This window comes from Argentina silus (genome assembly GCF_951799395.1).
Source record: "Argentina silus genome assembly, chromosome: 1".
In the NCBI taxonomy this organism is placed as follows: Eukaryota; Metazoa; Chordata; class Actinopteri; order Argentiniformes; family Argentinidae; genus Argentina; species Argentina silus.
Window position 1 is genome coordinate 35,679,804 of NC_139655.1, and position 19,466 is coordinate 35,699,269.

The 19,466-nt window shown below is 41.6% G+C and overlaps 1 protein-coding gene across 1 annotated transcript in view; it reads right to left on the bottom strand.

The window, feature by feature from the left end:
• Positions 1–6,513: 6,513 nt before the first annotated feature.
• The window catches only part of fbxl7 (F-box and leucine-rich repeat protein 7), a 30,647-nt gene continuing 17,694 nt past the window's right edge, over positions 6,514–19,466 (bottom strand). Inside the window, exons 3-4 of the mRNA XM_083683102.1 lie at positions 11,410–12,030; positions 6,514–7,887 (exon numbers count right to left, since the gene is read on the bottom strand). Of these exons, the coding sequence (XP_083539228.1) occupies positions 7,151–7,887; positions 11,410–12,030 (1,358 nt within the window). The 3' untranslated portion in view covers positions 6,514–7,150. The remainder of the gene's footprint in view (positions 7,888–11,409; positions 12,031–19,466) is intronic.

A 19,466-nucleotide genomic window follows, 5' to 3' on the forward strand; every position in this document is an offset into this window, starting at 1 on the left:
TTTCAAATACCTGGGCGTCCACATCAGCGAGGACCTCACCTGGACACTTAACACCACTCAGCTGGTTAAGAAGGCCCAACAGCGGCTGTACTTTCTGAGGAGGCTGAGGAAGTTTGGCATGTCGCCCAAGATCCTCAGCAACTTCTACAGCTGCATTGTTGAGAGCATCCTAACTAGCTGTATCACTGTGTGGTACGGCAGCACTACTGCTATGGACCGCAGACGCCTGCAGAGAGTGGTGAATACCGCTGAGAAAATCACCAGGACTCCACTGCCCTCTCTGCAGAGCATCTACCACCGCAGAGTCCACAGGAGAGCCGCCTCCATCCTCAAGGACCCCACCCACCCCCAGCACGGACTGTTCACACTTCTACCCTCAGGCAGGACCACCAGACTGAAGAACTCCTTCTTTCCCACTGCCATCAGGCTCCTAAACAATCCATAGGAGATTAATATAACCTTACTACCTCATAACTAAATTCCAGTTTGCATAATTGCACTGCTACGTTTGCACTGTTTATTATTATTATTGCTGCTATTTTATTTTATGCCTTAAATTTTGCTGTCTTGTACATTTGTTTAGTATATATTGTATATTCTTTTGTATTGTATATTTTACATTGGTTGGCATTCTGCGGACAGCAAAGCAAGAATTTCGTTGTACAGGGAAACATGTTTTCTACTGTGCATATGATAATAAACACTTTGAATCTTGAATCTTGAATCTATCAGTCATCACAAGAAAAAGTAATCTATACTAGGACCAGGGGCTATTGGCAGTCACAATGCTAGAAGAAGGAAGAATTATTATATATATATTTATTATTATTAATTTATTTACAGTAGAGAAACTGTACAGGGGAGTAGTGGGAATGAAGAGGTCTTTAGGAGGGACAGTTAAGATGTAGCCTGAAGAGATGGGTCTTCAATCTACGGCGGAAGATAGGTAGTGACTCTGCAGTCCTGACAGCAGTGGGAAGCTCATTCCACCAGCGGGGCAGTGAAAAGCCGTGACCAAGTAGCGCGACTGCTGCATCTACATAGAGGCGGCGGTGCCTGGCAGCCAGCCGAGCTGGAAGAGCGGAGTGATCGGGCAGGGGTGAGTGCATTGCAGTTGTCAAGGCGAGTTGTGCTGCTTCTCTGGTGAGGAATGGATATATCCTTCTGATGTTGTAGAGGAAGAATCTACAGGAGCGTGCTGTTGCTGTGATGTTCACCGCACAGGATAAGTGGTTGTCAAGGATCACCCCAAGGTCCTTGGCTGTCTGGGAGGAGGTCACAGTAGAGTTCTCTACTGGGATGGAAAAGTCTTGGAGAGGGCAGGCTTTCCCCAGGAGGAAGAGCAGCTCAGTCTTGTCTTGACATCCAAGCGGAAATGTCTGCAAGACATACAGAGACACGTGTTGCCACCTGTGAGTCAGAAGGGGGGAAAGAGAGAAAGAGTTGAGTGTCATCTGCGTAGCAGTGGTAGGAGAAACCATGTGAGGAAATTACAGAGCCAAGAGTTTTGGTATAGAGGGAGAACAGTAAGGGCCCTAGGACAGAGCCCTGGGGGACCCCAGTGGTGAGGGCTCATGGATAGGACAGCGATCCTCTCCACATCACCTGGTAAGAGCGATCGGCCAAGTAGGATGCAAACTAGGAGAGTGCAGAGCCAGAGATGCCCAGTTCTGAGAGGGTGTAGAGAAGGATTGGGTGGTTTACTGTGTCGAATGCAGCAGACAGGTCCAGAAGAATGACAACAGAGGAGTGGGAGGAAGCTCGAGTGGAGGGTCTCTGTGACACCAAAGAGAGCAGTCTCAGTAGAGTGCCCAGCCTTAAAGCCAGATTGGTGAGGGTCAAGGAGGTTGTTCTGAAGGAGATAGTGAGACAGTTGGTTAGAGACAGCACATTCAAGGGTTTTAGATAAGGAGAGAAGGGATACTGGTCTGTAGTTATGGACAGCAGACGGGAATGAATTTAAAAGTAAAAAAATCTATGAACCAATCCATGCCCTTCTAAATTCAGCGTCAGCAAGCCGCAGAGCTATTACATACCACCAGTTCTCAAAGGAATGGGCATGTGCATTGGCAAGTAGATTGTAAACAAAGACACATAGCCTTTGCATATATAGGCTACAGTATTTTACACTTATGTTAATATCGTCTGGACCTGCCCTCATTGATGTGCATCAGGTCTCTTCTGATTTCCTTGCACTCCGTGCCTTTTACTCACTCCTGGCTCCAAACTTTCCAATATTTGGTATTCCCATTTTGAAAAGGTGCACGGTTATCTCGCCAAATAGGCGTTCCAGACTTTACGCACTTGGAAAGTCACACTGCCTCAAAATCACACCCCTCTGGTGGCCAAACGAAATCATCTATGAGTTAAATTTTAAACAGATTTGGCTGGGGAATTCCCATGTTCTATAACCTTTATTTTTAAGGCAGTCCTTCTGAATCGTAACATATAAAGACTGAAATGTCATCATCACAACTAAATAGCCTGTTCTTTGCCATGGCCCACCTTGAGTGGAATTGAATTGTGGAGAATAATACGCCAAGTTTTCCAAGTGAAACTTCTAATGAGGGGGTGAACTGTGCTTGAGGGGGGGTCTTCATAGCAGTGTAACATGTTTGTGTCCTCTCTATCATTTCAATGAACCATAGGATCACATTGATTTCAATTAAATTAAACCTATTTGCAATTTCAAACCCTGCCAATAGTGTTGCTGGACTTAATTCAGCCTCTCCAGCATGCAGGGAACATGGAGATTTTGCGCAGAAAATATCAGATGAGAATGCCTATCTATGATATTCATGAGACACACCCCTCAAATGTGAGTTTCTTGACCCAAATCTTCTGCAAATACAACCCCTCTGTTACAATTACGTATTCACAATTACGCCTTTATTACATACACATCTTATTTTATAACTCTGAAGTACAATATTACATTAGGAGTTCTGTCAATCTCATCTCACCATCAAAACAAAGTAGTTTAAAGGGCCACTAGAGAGGGCTGAAAACTTGCAAGATCTCTCGTTCCGGTTTTCAAGTTAAAAATCTTCATTCTCTTTCCTGAAAGGAACCGCATAATGTGTTTGTTATGGAACGCTCACTATACTGTTGGTCTAATGTGTGTAGGGTTGCCAACTTTCTCACTACCAAATAGGGGACAAAAGGTGGCGTGCCACGGCGGTGTGGGTATGGTGTTGTGTGAATATACTGTATATATTCATATTCTTATTCAATTGGAAAAGCAAAAAGTGTATATTCCATTTAGTAAAAAAACAACAAAAACTATAGCTTTACTAAAACTGTATCATTATGTAAACTCGTGAATAAACCTCAAAATAAATGATCAAAGAAATCACAATTTGGACCTTTACAACAAAAAAAACATTTCAAATGCAAAAGAGGAAAACAGGGGCATGAGTCACCAAGTCTACTTTTTCCATGGATATTTGTTGCTGCTCTTGACTGATTCAAACAGTACTTTGTCCTTTTGCATAGCCAGAGAGAAGTCACAGTTCACAGATATTTGAAGTTCATTTTTTATCAGCTCTGTGCTGCATCTGTTTCTGACCATTTAATGGTCATCAGAGAGAAAATCCTCTCTACAAAGGCATTTGAGCCTGGCATACTGAGGACAAATGAGACAATCCTGATCATGTTGATCAAGTTGGCTTTCCCTATGTTTTGGAAAACTGCCACCCACTTCTCACTGGTGGATTTTGTGGTATCCTGTCCGGCTTTCTGTATTTCCTCCCGGCTAGCACAAAACTCTTCATAGAGTTGGTCCATACTGACTGTCTCTGTCATTTTGAGGGCAGCCACCACCTGCACCAGGTCAGTGAAGGAGAGCTCCTCATAGAAGTCGATTGGTTTCAGTTTCACTATTACATTTTCTGGTGAGAAATCAAACCAGTTGTCAATGTATGCAATGACAGAGTCATAGACTTCACAAAGTCCTGTTGCTGCTTGGACCTTTGTGCTGACAATTGTTTGTCCATCAGCTGCTTGGTCTGGTATCCAAAAAAGCTGTCCTGTTTCTGTTGAGACATCTTCATTTTGAACTTTCGGACTTCCTCGTAAATATCTGTAATGCAGAGCTTTGTTTCCTCCAGCTTTTTTATGAGTTGGTCAAAAACACACCCCACGTTGTGGAAAAAGCACAGATAAATCTCAGCAGCTCCAGTTTTTTCTTCATCCTCAAAACTCCTCTTCAGTGCCACAGAACAGGTCTCCCCAAGGGACCTGAAGTATGAAGTAAAAGCTGGCCAGCTTTGCAGAAGACGATCGCAGAGTTAGCAGAGGTAGCAGAGTTTTCCAAAGTTGACATTGGCATTATCTGCTGCATAGGCTGTGATGTGTCTAATATCCAGTTCATGCTTTTCCAGACAGTTCATCAGAGCTTGATGTATGCCATTTGCAGTTTCATCACTGTCTTCATAAAAGTCATGTAACTTGCACTGCACTCCATCAGACAAAGAAATATCTCAGAACACTGGAAACATGTTTCTATTTTCCTTATTTGAGGCATCACTGGCAACTTAGAAATACACGGGCTCACCTTCGGTCGGGGACAGATCATCCAAAATATCTCGCAGTCTTTGGTCCTAAAACATTCATTGTAATCATCTCAGTTTTCGTTCTTCCCAAGTGCATCTTCTTCACAACATTTGAGTCATGAAACAAAGCACCTTTGCGCTTAACAAGGCAGTCGGTGCTGTTGTAGCTGAGTCCGTGTTTAACCGTATGGTACACATACGACTCGTGAAGCCTCGTATGATACGAGGCTTCACTTGCCGCGATTTTGTCATTTTCTGCAGTAGCTGTCACGAAGAATGCACCGATATTGCTTGCACCTTTAGCTAGTGTGGCCTTCTTGTGCATTTCTATAGAAGCATGCTGAGTTAGGTCATTATCACCTCCATGGCCAATTGAGAATTCCCGACGGCATAAAGTACAGACTTTGGTCGAGTCACCGCTGACGGGCTTAACCCACGTCTTTTTTGCTTCCCATTGTTTATTGTAGCTGCACTGTCTTTTCCTTTTTGCACGTTTATCCATATTTGCACATGGCAAACAAACCGAACAACACCAGAAATTACTTGGAATTGGCGCATTTACGCTATACGTACAATTCATCATGCGCATGAAAGGGCCTGTGATTGGATGAATATACGAGACAAGGGATGTTGTAGTGTCAGCAATTCATTTTGAAAAGTTATCCATAACAATAATACAGATTGATGGATTTGAATTGATTTAATAAACATAATTATATTATTTTAAAGATTTATTTCATACAATATTTTAGATTTTCAGCATGACTCTAACCCTCATCCCACCACTTTTAAATATGGTGCTTTAAAGTTAATTTATATGACATTTTAATAAGTTCATATTAATGTCTATCAAAACAGAGTACTATAAAATAGAACACTACTAATGATATTCATTTACACATTATCCCTTTTTCAGTTACATGTTACATTTTTGTGTTACATGGGCCTATTACCAGTCTCTTTCCTGCCTATGCAATATTCTGATAAATGCAGCTTCACCATTGCACCACTGGAAGGCAGCCATTCAGCACCATAAGTGTTGCTATGCATACAGTAGGGGTGAGTGGTAATACTTGGGGAGAGTATATCTTAATCAGGTGACCTGGCCACCAAAAACTATAGGCTAATCACTACAGACCCGGGTTTTTCCTTTCCGTGTGTGTGTGTGTGTGTGTGTGTGTGTGTGTGTGTGTAGTCATTGTGCACAAGTCACATTGTAGTAGCGTGAGTGGGAAGGTGAGGGTTACATTGTTTTCCTGCACCCTCTTATCATTGTCTTACAACAGGTGGCATCGTTCCTACACAAGTGTTTAATACCATTCCTCATTCCATTCCATGCATCACAATGACCCCGTCCTTTCTACCTCCACCAGGCTCCCCTGGTCCCCTTGCATACTGTAGGTAGGTATCATTGTGCCTGAGGGTGGGGGTCTGTAGACATATACAAATTAATTTAAAACAATACACTTGCTGATACACACTACTATTATTTTCAGAGGCTTTACACAACATTAGATATAACATTAAAAATTCAAATGAGAAAGACTATACTATGCAGTGTTTGATGTCTTGGTTCACAGCTCAAGTTCTTGACAACACCTATAAATAGAAGTCGCTGTCGTCCAAACAGAGTTCAGCTTCTCAGAGAGTATCTCACAAGTTTTTAAATGCAGGAAATGTATAAGTAATTTCCCTCATTATGTACATTTCAGCATTTTTTTGTATGGGCTTATCGAAAATACTGACTCTGTAGTAATTTCTAGCTGTTTCTGAAACAATTTCACTCCAATGACCAATATAGTCAGACATAGTATTTATTAGGAAATGCAGATTAACTTAATGGGTATATCATTTCTTTATTTTCAGACAAAGTAATCACACCATCATCATTTAGAACATGGGTTATTTTATTTCAATTTTATGTTCTTTCTATGTACTTGTTCCAGTGATTGTCGGAGCAGAGTTAGAATGTGGTGGAACTGTACACAATACTTTCACAAAATGGCACTGAGCATTGAATTCAAATCCCCCCCCCCCCCCCCCCGCCCAATAAAAAAACATTTAACCATGGGAAAATATGATGTAAACGATTCAATGATTTCATTTTAAACTGACAAGCCAACCATTTCAAACCTAATGGCTTAAGCACTGTTGAATGTAGTTATTGGTAGTCATACCAACACTACTATGACTATACAGAGGAAAAGGAAAGTCTTTTCAGTGGAATGTCACATGTGAATCATCGTTACAGTCTTCATAATAGAATTACATTCCATTTTAATTCCTTGGTGTTCCAAGATAATGCAGTGAAACTGAGAAGGCTCCTAGAGAGGTGCATTTCATGTGGTTATATATTTCCTTTCAAGTGAAAAGATAATACCGTGCAATTATATTATTATTGCTTTCCTCTGCTCAAAATGCATCCCTTTAGATTTTAAATATGCGCTTAAATGTTTTCCTTTTTCTGGCGACAGTGGGTGAGGGAAGGAAAAAAAATAACTTAAGAATAGTCTTGTGTGAAATAATCCACTGCAATAAAAAAAATCATTCTGAATTTGAATGTGAATAGGTCCCCCTACCCTTACCCCTCCCTTGCCTCAGAAGAAGGCAGGGTTTGTATGCTCGATGACGCAGCGCTTACAGTGGCGCTTGACGAAGCGCAGTGCCTCCAGTGGTGCGTCGCAGTCTTGCACATTGAGCAGCTGCAAGTCAAAACAATTTGCTGCCACCACCTGCAGCCCTCGCCCTGTGATGCTCTCGCACGACTTCAGACTGAGCCGCTTCAGGTTGAAGCAGTTTAGTGCCAGCAGCTCTAGGCCGGCGTCTGACACCAGCGGGCACTTCCCTATATCCAGCGACTTCAGCTTGGGGCAGCTCTTCGCCAGATACTCCAAACCGTGGTCCGTGAGGCCCTCGCAGCCCCTTGCATTCAGGTAGCGCAGCCGTGCACAGTATTTGGCCACGTAGCGCACACCGACATCCGTGATTCGGCTGCAGTGTGCCACGCTAAGATAGCGGAGCTTTCCCTCCAGCTTAGCGATCTCGCGTAAACCAAAATCGCTTATGTAGCGGCAGTCGCTAACACTTAGCTCGCGCACGGAGGGGCAGTAAATGACCAGGTAGCGCAGGCCTTCATCGGTTAGCCGCATGCAGCGGCGCAGGTACAGGTGGGTGAGCTTGGTGCAGTGGGCGGCGATGGTGTGCAGGCCCTCGTCTTCTAGGGCGAAGCAGTCTGTCATGTCCAGGTAGCGGATGGAGATCTGCTGGCCGTGCATGGGCGAGAGCTTGAGGGAGACTTCCCGGGTCAGGCTGATGCAGGTCACTTTAGAACAGCCTTGTTGAGAGGGGAGAGAGTGAGAGAGAGCACGTTTAGGTCAAGCAGCCAACTTTTAACCAAACAATGTGACATTTGTTTATCACCTACTGTATGTATAAACGTGACGGGAAGCCCAACATTCGGCATACAATCATACAACTACAAAGTGAGGGAAAAAGTTTTATTTATTTCTTTAAAAAATGTGTACACCTTTAAGGGCCCAGGGATTATGGGAGCACACGGTAGAATGTTATTTTGTCGCAGAAGAAGAATGGTGAGGAGAAGTGAAGTGAAATACAGTTCCCATAAATATAATGGCATACAAATATTACCATTACACTTTATTATTATTACACATTTTGAAAAAGTCCCTGATCAAATTAACATGCCAGGTTAGAATCAATAAACGGTCTGAATAATCTGACATTTTAAAGCAATCTGCCGATCACCGATTGTGCACATTTTCCCAAAATCGGCTGATACCAATTGCTGGCCGATCAATCGGTGCATCCCTAATGTTAATGCCTACATTGGTATGAAATGTATAATTTCAACAAAAATGTTATTGAAGCCTCTCAAATTTATTAGTGTCCATTCAAACTCTTCTATTGCAGATTGTCTGGCTCCATGCACTTTTTTTCCAAGATAAAGCAACAATGAAGCAAGCATTAATAAGCACTAATACTGACCCATCGCTTGTTGGGTACATTAACACGGATCGTTTGTCTGTTGTGCTCTAATATATGATGAGATAACTTCTGATGAATGCACCATAAAAAGAAACAATTGTACAGTAAACATGTTGTCCCCCACAAATGATGTAGCACCCCTCTATAAAAGGATACGTTTATTCATAAACGTTTTACTCTGACACTCTGGTTGTCTCTGTCTTACAAGGCTGTGCCCCTGTTGCGCACCAGGAGGCCTTTGTCTTGGTGCGATCACCTTCTGTGACCAAAAAGAAACATTATTTGGGCGACATTAGTCTACTATCATATTAACTCTTATGATATAAGACGCTTTTACTTCAATGCAACTAGCTATAAACCTAGGTTACACAACTCTGGTTTCCGTATTGATATAGGCCATGTTTCGGTAATAAATTATGCTGCATAACAGACTTCTCTCACTAAATCTGTATTCGTAGCTAGACTGAAAAGTGACCGGAACGTGTAGTGCTTATTTGATTAATTATCAGTCCTGCTTCTTACAGCTTTGAGTTGATATTTTCGAAATAGTTTTTCCAAATTCGTAAGGCTATATGCCTACTGCATTAAGGGCCGTGTCCACCGAATGTGCTTTTGCCTACAAAAAAGTGGGGGACATTAAGGAGAGAGCAACAGTGGTAAAATGTCCCAGCAAATTCCTAAAGTATGACATATAGCTCTAGCTACAGTTCTCTAAGAACCAGAGGCTGGGAGTAATGAATCACTCTTACAACTGTCTCTCCCACTCCATTGACCCTCCCTAGTTCTGTCTGAGGTAAAACCATGTGCATGTCTACTCTGTTGAGAGAATCCAGTAACCCTTGACTCATAATCCATGCTGATTAAGCATCCCTGAATTGAATTGACCACTGTCCCCCTCTCCCACTGGGTACTGTCCTACTGGGTACTGACAATACAAAGCTCTCTCTCTTTCTACCTTGTCCTTTATCTCTCTCTCACCGAGTTTTGTCCTCAGAATAGTGTTTCTGATGGGACTATGGTATGGGGAATAGAGGAAGGCTTTGAAATGTGACTAATCAAAAAAGCGCCTCCTCCTCCTCCTTCCTTATTTTAGTCCCTTTCCTGGTGTTTTATTTCCCACTTCCTGTGCTCCGCTTCCTGTCGGAGCACATTGTTGTCATCCCTGTGCATGTTGTAGTTCAGCAGGAGTTCCCTCTGCTGAATAAATCAGGGGCATATTCAGGAGCATGCAATGTTACAGAACGTTCAGATAGAAATGGGTTGTGTAGAGACGATTTTATTGTCTGGGGCATCTAAAAGGGAATTGTGTCAGCTGTATGCTCTATGTTGCATTCTTATCTGTAAAATGTGAAACCTCCTGAATACCCCTGCCTATAATGAAACCTACTGAATACCCCTGCCTATAATGAAACCTACTGAATACCCCTGCCTATAATACACTAATCAAGACAAGACCATGCCCCCCTTTTTCTGCTCCTTTCTAACCCTCAAAATGTATCAGATATCTCATTCAGATTTGACCTATCATACCATTCCTAAAAGCAAGTAACATCGACTAACCTTTTTGACAGTTCAGCATTTTCTTTGTGTTGAAATATGCCCCTGGTCATATCATGAGTTGTGATAGTCTTGCGTAACCATACCAAATCGTGAGAATTTTAGATTAGCTGACCTGGCTTATCCTTGACGGAGCGATGGGAGAATGTGCTCGCAATTGAATTGGATGTTACATTCTGAAACCTCCCTCACATGTCCGTAAATTATTGCTTGTTATTATGTGGTCATCTTGACTGTTTTCCAACTGGGTAGGACTATTTTGCAGAGTTGTTGCTAGATGCTAGCTTGCAGCAATGAAGAAAATGCAAGAAAACGTGAAGGAAAAACTGAATTCTGTTTTGCCAGGAGAAAATCTAGTTGGCATTAGGTATTTGATAGGTTTGACATGTGGTGATTTCAAACAGGCTTTGTAGCTACTTTCTGCAAAGGATTTCACCAGGCTTTCAGAACTAGGACGCATGATCTCAACAAGGTTATAGTTGTCATTACCTGTTTCTACTTTCTGTGAATAAGGCATGAAAATGTGTACAGTACAGCAAGGCAGGAGGAAGAAAAGAGCTTCATCATGATAGCCCACATTGAGGATGTTGGCATAGGGTGATAATTAAAAACATCCGGCATGTTCTCATGAAAAATGTAAGCAAAAAGGGGGAAAACCAGAAAGCCCAGCGGTCACTACTCCCAGTCATCATGTTTTCAGCTTCAATTTCCCTCTGTGTACCCGATGTGTCCCTCTGTTTTCACTGAAAAACCTATTCAATCACGCTTGGTATAGGCTGAGGATACTTGCAGGCATATAGCCCCGCCTAGTACCCAATACAAAAACAAATAATCGCTATTGGCCAAGAATTGTCATACGGTGCATCCCTAATAAACAGTGCAATCTGCAGTTCAGTTTATTTGTCATTACAGAAATGACAGTTTCATCTGAAGTTTAATCTGTATTGCTCTTTGATTTGGTGTGGTTAAAGTTATAGTTCAAAGTTTGTCACACATTTCTGTATATCAAATGTTGTCCATATTCCATTTTATCTAATGTGTATATCCTGATACAGATACTGTACTGTACATACTGTAGAAATCAGACTCAACTCAAAATGAATGGAAACCATGAATTCTATCTTTCCCACTATTTTGGAATAGAGGCTTGCAGAATGACTCCCTCTAATGCATATTACAGGATCAACTTAACAGGTAGTGTGGAAGTCGCCTATCAATCTCTCATTTTTAGATAAAATACTTATTGTATTTCCAGCAATTGCTTTGTTCCGGTCTCACGAAGACGTTTGTTTACCTGAGACGTCCAGGTGCTCCAGGTTGGGGCATCGTGACACAACGTCAAACACGGCCTCGTTGGAGATGTTGTAGCAGCCAGCCACCTCCAGACGCCGTAGCTCTGGGCAGCACTGAGCCACCGTGTGCAGCCCCCGATCCGTCAGCCTCCGACAGCCACTGGCCACCACTGTCTCCAGCATCAGGCACACGTTGGGCGTGTCCTGGCACAGTCTCCGCGTCAGCACCCGCAAGGCCCGGTCCACGTGGAGGATGTCCCCCGTCAACCGGATGGTTTGCCATAAACGGGGATCCCAGGCTAGATTATACCATCTCAGGCACACCCGCGCACAGCGGCACAGCTGGTTGGTGGGCAGGTGGGCGAAGATCTGCAGGAAAAGGTGGTCCGGGAGCAGGTTGATGGGCACCCCCTGGTGGTCTTTGGGGAGGCGGCTGGCACCGCGACGCGAGTGTGTGGGGAAGGCGCCGGGCGGGGAGTGCACCATGGCAATGGTCTCAGAAGAGGCGGTGGAGCAGGAACCGTTGAGGGTGGTGGAAGTAAGGAGGGGGGAGGAGAGGGAGTAGGGGGGGAGGATGAGTGCGGGGCTGGGTGTGCTCAATGTCCGCATGCTCAGGTCTGAGTCTGGGGGAGAGAGAGAGAGAGAGAGTCAATTTATGCCACATTGGCCATTTTGTCCTGCACATGTACATGCATGTTCTGTACCAGGAGTTTGTCCATAGTGAAAATGATTTGTAAAAAAAAACACATTTTACTAGAAAATAATTTATTTGAGCTGATGAAATGTTCTAATGTTGCATTTGATTGACATCTGACAACTTGCCATTTCTGATATACAGTATGAGTGGCAGGAGTTCATCAGCAATAAAAAAACAGTACAAGGCCCATTCATGACAGGACAGGACAGCAATAAGACCAAAACTCCCTCTTCTTCATTTGTCAAAGAGATTAGTATTCCAGACCCTTCTGAGGCCATCCCTACGCAGTGATGAAAAAAACAGGCAGAATGTCTGAGAAAATTTCCTGAAAATGACAAGCTTACCAGACTAAAACAACAAAATGGTAATTGAATTAGAATATGCAGCAGCAATAAGCTATTTGTCAGCAACTGTAGCTTTTCATTCTTGAGCAAATCTAATGAAGCATACAATACCTTAGTAAAGTGGAACGTCACTGGAGACATCCAAACAAGCTCACAGCGCTGTAACACTGACATGATAATACTGATATCTGGCTGTCAAACTTAATCCCACCGTAATAAAAATGGACTAGTGTTCATTCATTCATTTCCCCATCATCCCAGAAACGTAGATAGTGTGGAAAAACTGCGCAGGTTACAAGATATAAAATATAAGTTTTCAACTATTTTAGCGACTGGTAACATTAGCCACATTACTTGTACCAGTACACGTGTCTTAAATATCAAATAAAAAATATTTGATCAAGCTAAAAAACATGCTAAAATAACTATATTTGGAGCTTCCGATACGCTGGTAAAGTGCTTGCATAATAATCAAAGAATACCATGACAACGAAACTGTCTGGGGACAAACATAGCAAGTTTGCATTGGACACTCCACAGGAGACTGTAAATAAAGCTATTTTAGCTATTTTTGAGCGTGATACAATATTTTTGTTTGATATTGGAGACGTGTTCTGGTACAAGTAATATGGGTAACGTGTCGGTAATCTAGCTGAAAACCGATTTTTGAAAACAAAATCTTCTAACCTCCCCAGTTTTTCATACTGTCTCCGTTTCTGGGATGAGGGAGAAAGCTAAAATAATTAACACTCATACATTTTATTACAGTGGGATCAAGTTTGACAGCCAAATATCTGCATTACCATGTCAGTGTTACAGCGCTGCATGGTTGTTTGGGTGTCTCCAGTGACGTTCCACTTTACCAGTGTATAGTCTCCAGACAGCTTTGTGGTCATGGTATTCTTTCATTGACCTGCAATCACTTTACCAGCGTTATAGAACACATTTAGATTTTCAATATGACTAATTTACAATACTGTGAATTCAGTGTGTTTCATTTTAGCTTTGATTTGTAACCCTTTGTGATGCTTTCCTGTTTTGTAATTTCATAACATTAGAAGGTTGTGTCAGGTACAGTACTGTCAATGATTCACAAAGATGAATGAAACTGGATGAATAATAATGTCCTCTGTGAAATAGGCCAAGCGTTTCAAGCATAGAGAGCCAAGAGCAGTGGGTTGAGCTAGCATAATACAGTCTTTGTGTTAGGACAGTAAATGGAGCAATAACATAACCCAAGAACAATGTTTCAGTCTTTTCATTCTGATAACAAATAGGATGCAGGGGTGAATGGGTAGTTTAATTGGATACAATAGGGTGTAATTTACATTACATTTAGGGCATTTAGCAGACGCCTTTATCCAAAGCGACTTACAACAAATACATTTGTTTAAGTAAGTGAATCATCTATCCATCAGTCTTCATAAGATAAAGTAATCATCACCATAGGCAGTCACAATGCTAGAAGAAGGAAAAATTACTCATTTTTTTATTTTTTATTAACAGGAGAGAAACTTGTACAGGGGGCTAGTGCAATAAGACAGGATTGGAAAAACAGAAAGGCAATCAAACATTTCTTGAAAAGCAATCTGGACTTGCCACTCCAAACATGTAGCCTACCTTTTGTACTTGAATACAGTATATGTGTTTTGTTCTGAGCGCTTGCTGGACATTGCGGTTACATACTGTGTTTGCTGGGGTGATGTGTATTGTAGCCCTCCCATTGTTTGGCTAGCCTAGTTTATGGGATTGCTACTTGTTATGTTACAAAACCATGAAAACTCAGTATAAACTATAAACTAAGTTTTAAGTCACTTTTAAAAGTATTTGCAGTGCCATGCATTAGTAATGGGACAGTGAAGGATTTTTTCTTCTTTTGGCTCCATCATCCAAAAATGTGGATTTGAGATCAAACAATTACTATGAGGTTAAAGTAGATATTCTCAGCTTTATTATTATTTGAAGGTATTTGTGTAGAAATTGGTTTCACCATTTAGAAATGACAGCACTTTTTATACATAGTCCTCCTATTTCAGGGCACCAAAAGTAATGGGACAGATTCATATAATGTCCAAATTAAGCACTCATGTTTAGTATTTGGTCAACAACCCTTTTCATGCAATAACTGCCTGAAGTCTGAGACACATTGACCCAACCAGACACTGGGTATCTTCTCTGGTGATGCTCTGCCAGGCCTGTACTGCAGCCATCTTCAGTTGTTGTTTGTTTTGAGGTATTTTTGCTTAAAGTCTTATCATCAGGAAATTAAATGCATGTTCAATTGGATTTAAATGTGTGTCAGCACACACTGACATAGCCCCCCAACCGAGTTGGGGTTAATGTCAATTTAGGTGAGTCAAGACTTGAATTCAAATTACACAAATGTTATGGTTCATGCCTATAGCTTAAGCCTTGGAAGATCTATCCATTTGGGGTCCCATCCTGACAGTCTGGGCTTCCCAGACAAAGCCGGTCGCTCTCCTCTCTTTCTGCCCTCTCCTCTCCTCTTTCATCTCTCCCTTGCTGCACTCCTTGTGCTGTTGCTTCACCCACCTCTACCCCTACCTGTCCAGTAAGGTAAATACATTTGATAAAGAAATCAGTAGGATAATTCGTATTTGATTAGGCAACCTGTAAGAACATTACAATCCTGTAGCAACTAGCTAATTTACCACTAGATATTTTAGAGGGCATCGTTTCTTTGTACCCCTTCAAAATTAACAGGGCATTTTGAAGAGCTTTCCGCTTCTCCCTAACCAGCTATTCTCCGCTTCTTCCATGTTTCTGACGTCGTCGATAGTTTGCTACTTTCTGCACATAAAAAAAACCTCAGTTTGACAAGGACAGTGTTATGTTTTACTGATGCCACGTCTTGAAGATGTCAGCCAGGAATGCAAAGAATGCCTTTTTGGTGACCAGCACACTAGGTGTAGGAGCCCTGCAAACACTCACCCTGAAACTAGTTGACCCTTTACCCAAATAAATATGGCAGATAAAACAACACAATGTAGTATCAATGTATGATGAACTGTTGACCGTTTTTTTATTTGACTGCTGTAGTTAACATCAGTTTCTGGTGAGGGTAGGCTTAGATCAATGCTTACATGAAGAACAAAGTGGCGAACAAAGTGTTAGCTTTGAAAATGAACCAGCCAGCGGAGACTCTTACATTTCACATGAAACAAGTGCTTTACCAGCAGCTTTGCATTCATACTGTGACCCGACACTACAACACTCAGAAGCCCCATTATCTCACTAAACTAGCCGCCAGCTCTGTGAAGCCAACTGTCACCGAGGGCGAGGGTGCAAATTCGGTTGCATGACTGGCTTTACACAGTACAAACTTCTTCTTTTTGCATACAAAGCTTAAGTTGCTTAGGTTGGCTTCAAGCACTGACAAATGCTTGCTTGCAGCTCAGGCAATAGGTAGCCAAAGAGCAAATTGCAGGTTACGCGCCCACAGCAAGTAGTAGACACCCAGCATGTCCCAAACATTTTGGAAAAGCAAATTCAGGCAAAAGCGTCTTGGCAGGTGCACGCACTGTCAATGCATCATAAGTAATGATTCAGCATGGTTATTTAGTGACATTTTGAAGGATAAAAAGCTACATATAGCACCTTTAAGCATGACTTATGAACTATCAAAATTGGTCAAACTTTATTAACCGACCATTCTTTTATGAATATAAAAAATAAATAAAAAGCTTTCACACATCTTAGGCATTCATAACGCTCAATAAAGACGACATGAAAAAAAACACAAAAAAAATATGGCCTCTTTGAAAGCTGCTTACGGCTTTGACGGACTGGACCTTTTGCTGCAATCTTTGTCCAGCATTGTTCCTCTTTGAAAGTCAAAAATGAGATGTTCTGAATATGGCCCAGTTTCCACATTTTTGGTGGTCTCATTGAATCCTGCTGTGAATGTGAGCAAGAGGTCAACTGCTCACATGTTGTTTACTCTCACTGGGGGTGATTCAAGAAGGTTCCATGAGGAGTGTCGTCAGCAGAGGTGGTCAGAGAGACATGGAGGGTCTGACTTTAAAAGCAGGATAACTTTTAAGGCTTGATGAAGCCTTCCTAAACTTTTATAAGAAAGAATGCTTCAGAAAACAATCATACTGTACAGTAAGCAGACAACATACCTTATAAAGATTGACAAAAGCCAGATGTAATGACCTGTTATCACCCTATATGTGTACAGTATATGAAGTTGCTTATTATTGATTTGTAAAGCATATCCAGATATATGGCATGTATGTTTTGTTTACCATGTCACTACCATTGATCTCTTCAGTTAACCTGTACTCAATGCATCAGGAATGGCAACCCCCCCTCATGGAGAGCTGCAGCCTTTTGTTCCAGCTCTGTACTAACACACTTGAATCAGTTAAATGTAGGTCTTGATGGACTTCATGAGCAGAGTTGGGCCAGTGCAAAAGCCTGAACACCCTGGTGCTGAAGCTCGGTGTAGTGGTAAAACTCCTGGCTAGAAGCCACATAATCCCCAGTAGAGGAATCCTAATGCTGCCTTTCTGCCTTGTTCACCCACATTTCCACATCTTTCACAACCATTACTCAAAAACTAATAAAAATGTGTAAACGTTTGGGCATTGAATTCCACTGACCTTTTGAGAAAAAAACCTTCACACTCTGTAGTGCTCAGGAGTAAAAAATGTCAACTCTCTAGGTGTTGAAAAGGTATTCATGCTGGATAATCCTAGTTTTTGAAACACTATACCTTTGATATATTAGGTATGATCTGCTTTAGGTTAAGAAATGGCTGTGTCTGTTTATGTGTTTCTCCACCATTTCCTTTGTGGTCACTTCACGTCAGGGCTTATTTATCAGAATGTGTCAATTGCATTTTGTCTTTTTTTATCTCTGTACTCTGTACTGGATTTGAAATCAAACAATTGTTATGGTGTCAAAGTAGAGATTCTCAGCTTTAATTCAGTTGTTGTTTTATAGATTGGGTTCACCATTTAGAAAGTACAACATTTTTTAAATGTACTCCCCCTATTTCAGGGGAAAAAAATATATAAATGTCCAAAGAAAGTACTCATGTTTGGTATTTAGTCGACAATCCTTTGCATGCAATAACTGCCTGAAGTTGACCCATTGACCCAACCAGACGCTGGGTATGTTCGTTGGTGATGCTCTGCCAGGCCTGTACTGCAGCCATCTTCAGTTCTTGTTTTGAGGTGTTTTTGCTTAAAATCTTATCATCAGGAAATGAAATACATATTCAATTGCATTTAAATCTAAAGATTGACCAGTCAAGAACATTACACTTTTTGGCCCTGAAAAACTCCCTAGTTGCTATGGCAGTATGTTTGGGGTCATTGTCTTACTGCATGATGAAGCACCATCCAATGAATTTGGAGGCATTTGCTTGTACTCGAGCAGACAGTGTTTCTGTACACTTGAAACCCAAACCATTCAAACCCAAACCATAGCACACCCTCCACCGTGTGTGTGTGTGTGTGTGTGTGTGTGTGTGTTTGACTGAGTGTGTGGGGGTACAAAGTATAACAACCCTTTGTATACATAGCCCCTGTTTCAGGGCACCAAAAGTATTAGAAAATTGGCTGGTTTCTGGTTTGTCAGGTCTGTTCCATCACATCATTTGTGGAGGCATAAGAGCTGACAATGTCTAGTATTGATTCTAGGCTTTGCATTTGCCTTTGGAGTCTGTTATTGGTGTCTGTCAACATGAGGACCAAAGAGACGTCAATGAAGCCATTATGAGGCTGAAATATCAGAAAAATCTATGAGAAACAGCCAAAACCTTAGACTCTCCCAAACCAAATTCATTGGATGGTGCTGCACACACACGCACACACACGCACACACGACTGGAGCTCATTTGCTGTTTTTGAAGCTGCTCCTCATAGACATATACTACTCTGACAGTTGTGAATATATTACTCATGTCACTCAAGATCACGCTTTACTGAGTTTCACTAGAAATTCATCATGGGCTCTATGGTAAAGAAAAGCAGAGTGATATCACAGGTCGTTATTCACTCATAGCGACACAGAGGCTTGACCCCTGGTTTCCTAGGGTAACCTGATCTGATGTCAGATTTCACTCAAAGCACCCAGGCTAGGGAGAAAAAAGACTTGTTCACTTCTAGAGACCTGTTTTCAGACATGGATGTGTTCTATTTTACATAAGCAAGTCTTTTTGTCTTTTAATTGTTTTTATTCATATTCCCATAAAGAGCATTGTGTTGCATTCGTGTATGAATAAAGTTTGATTTGATTTGACATGTCGCCATCCACAAAGGAAGAAGGAGGATGATGAAAATAAGGGAAAAAAGAGGGCAATTTTCATGTTTCGGTGAAATATCATCTTACCCTGAGTTGTCCTCATAGGCTAGTAGTCAAAGTTTCTCTGGTTCTCCATTCTCCACTTTTCTACCACAGCACATGCTAACAGTTAGCAGCGGCCTCTCCAATAGACAGCATTCCAATGGCACTTAGTTTAGCATCGTTTAAATTACATGCCAAAATCTCCTCAGAGACACTTCAAACAAAGTGTAGTTGTGAGTTACGCTTGAAAGGATTTTTTGATGTTGTATCGAAAATCAAACAATTGCAGTCTCTATAATCCATTTGCTTAGAACTAGAACTATTTCCTCTTTGTAGACACACACAGCCTCGTTTTTTCAGCCTTGTTTTGGTTTTGGTTTCTCCAGCCAAGCGCTCCCCTCGTTGGTTGGGCACTCAACCGCAGAGTGATTACTAGCTGTGAACAAAAAGTTGCTTCTATCCTAATGGAATCCAGGAAGTATATGTGACACTGGATCATTGCATATTATTGCAAAACTACACTGTTTGAGAGTATAATAAAATAATGTACAGGTTAGTCTAATATATAGCCGTTACTAAAGTTTGTTGGAAGTTTCTCTGAGGAGATTTTGGCAAGTCATTTCAACGATGCTAAACTAAGTATCATCAGAATGCTGTCTATTAGAGAGGGCGCTACTAACTGTTAGCCTGTGCTGCGGTA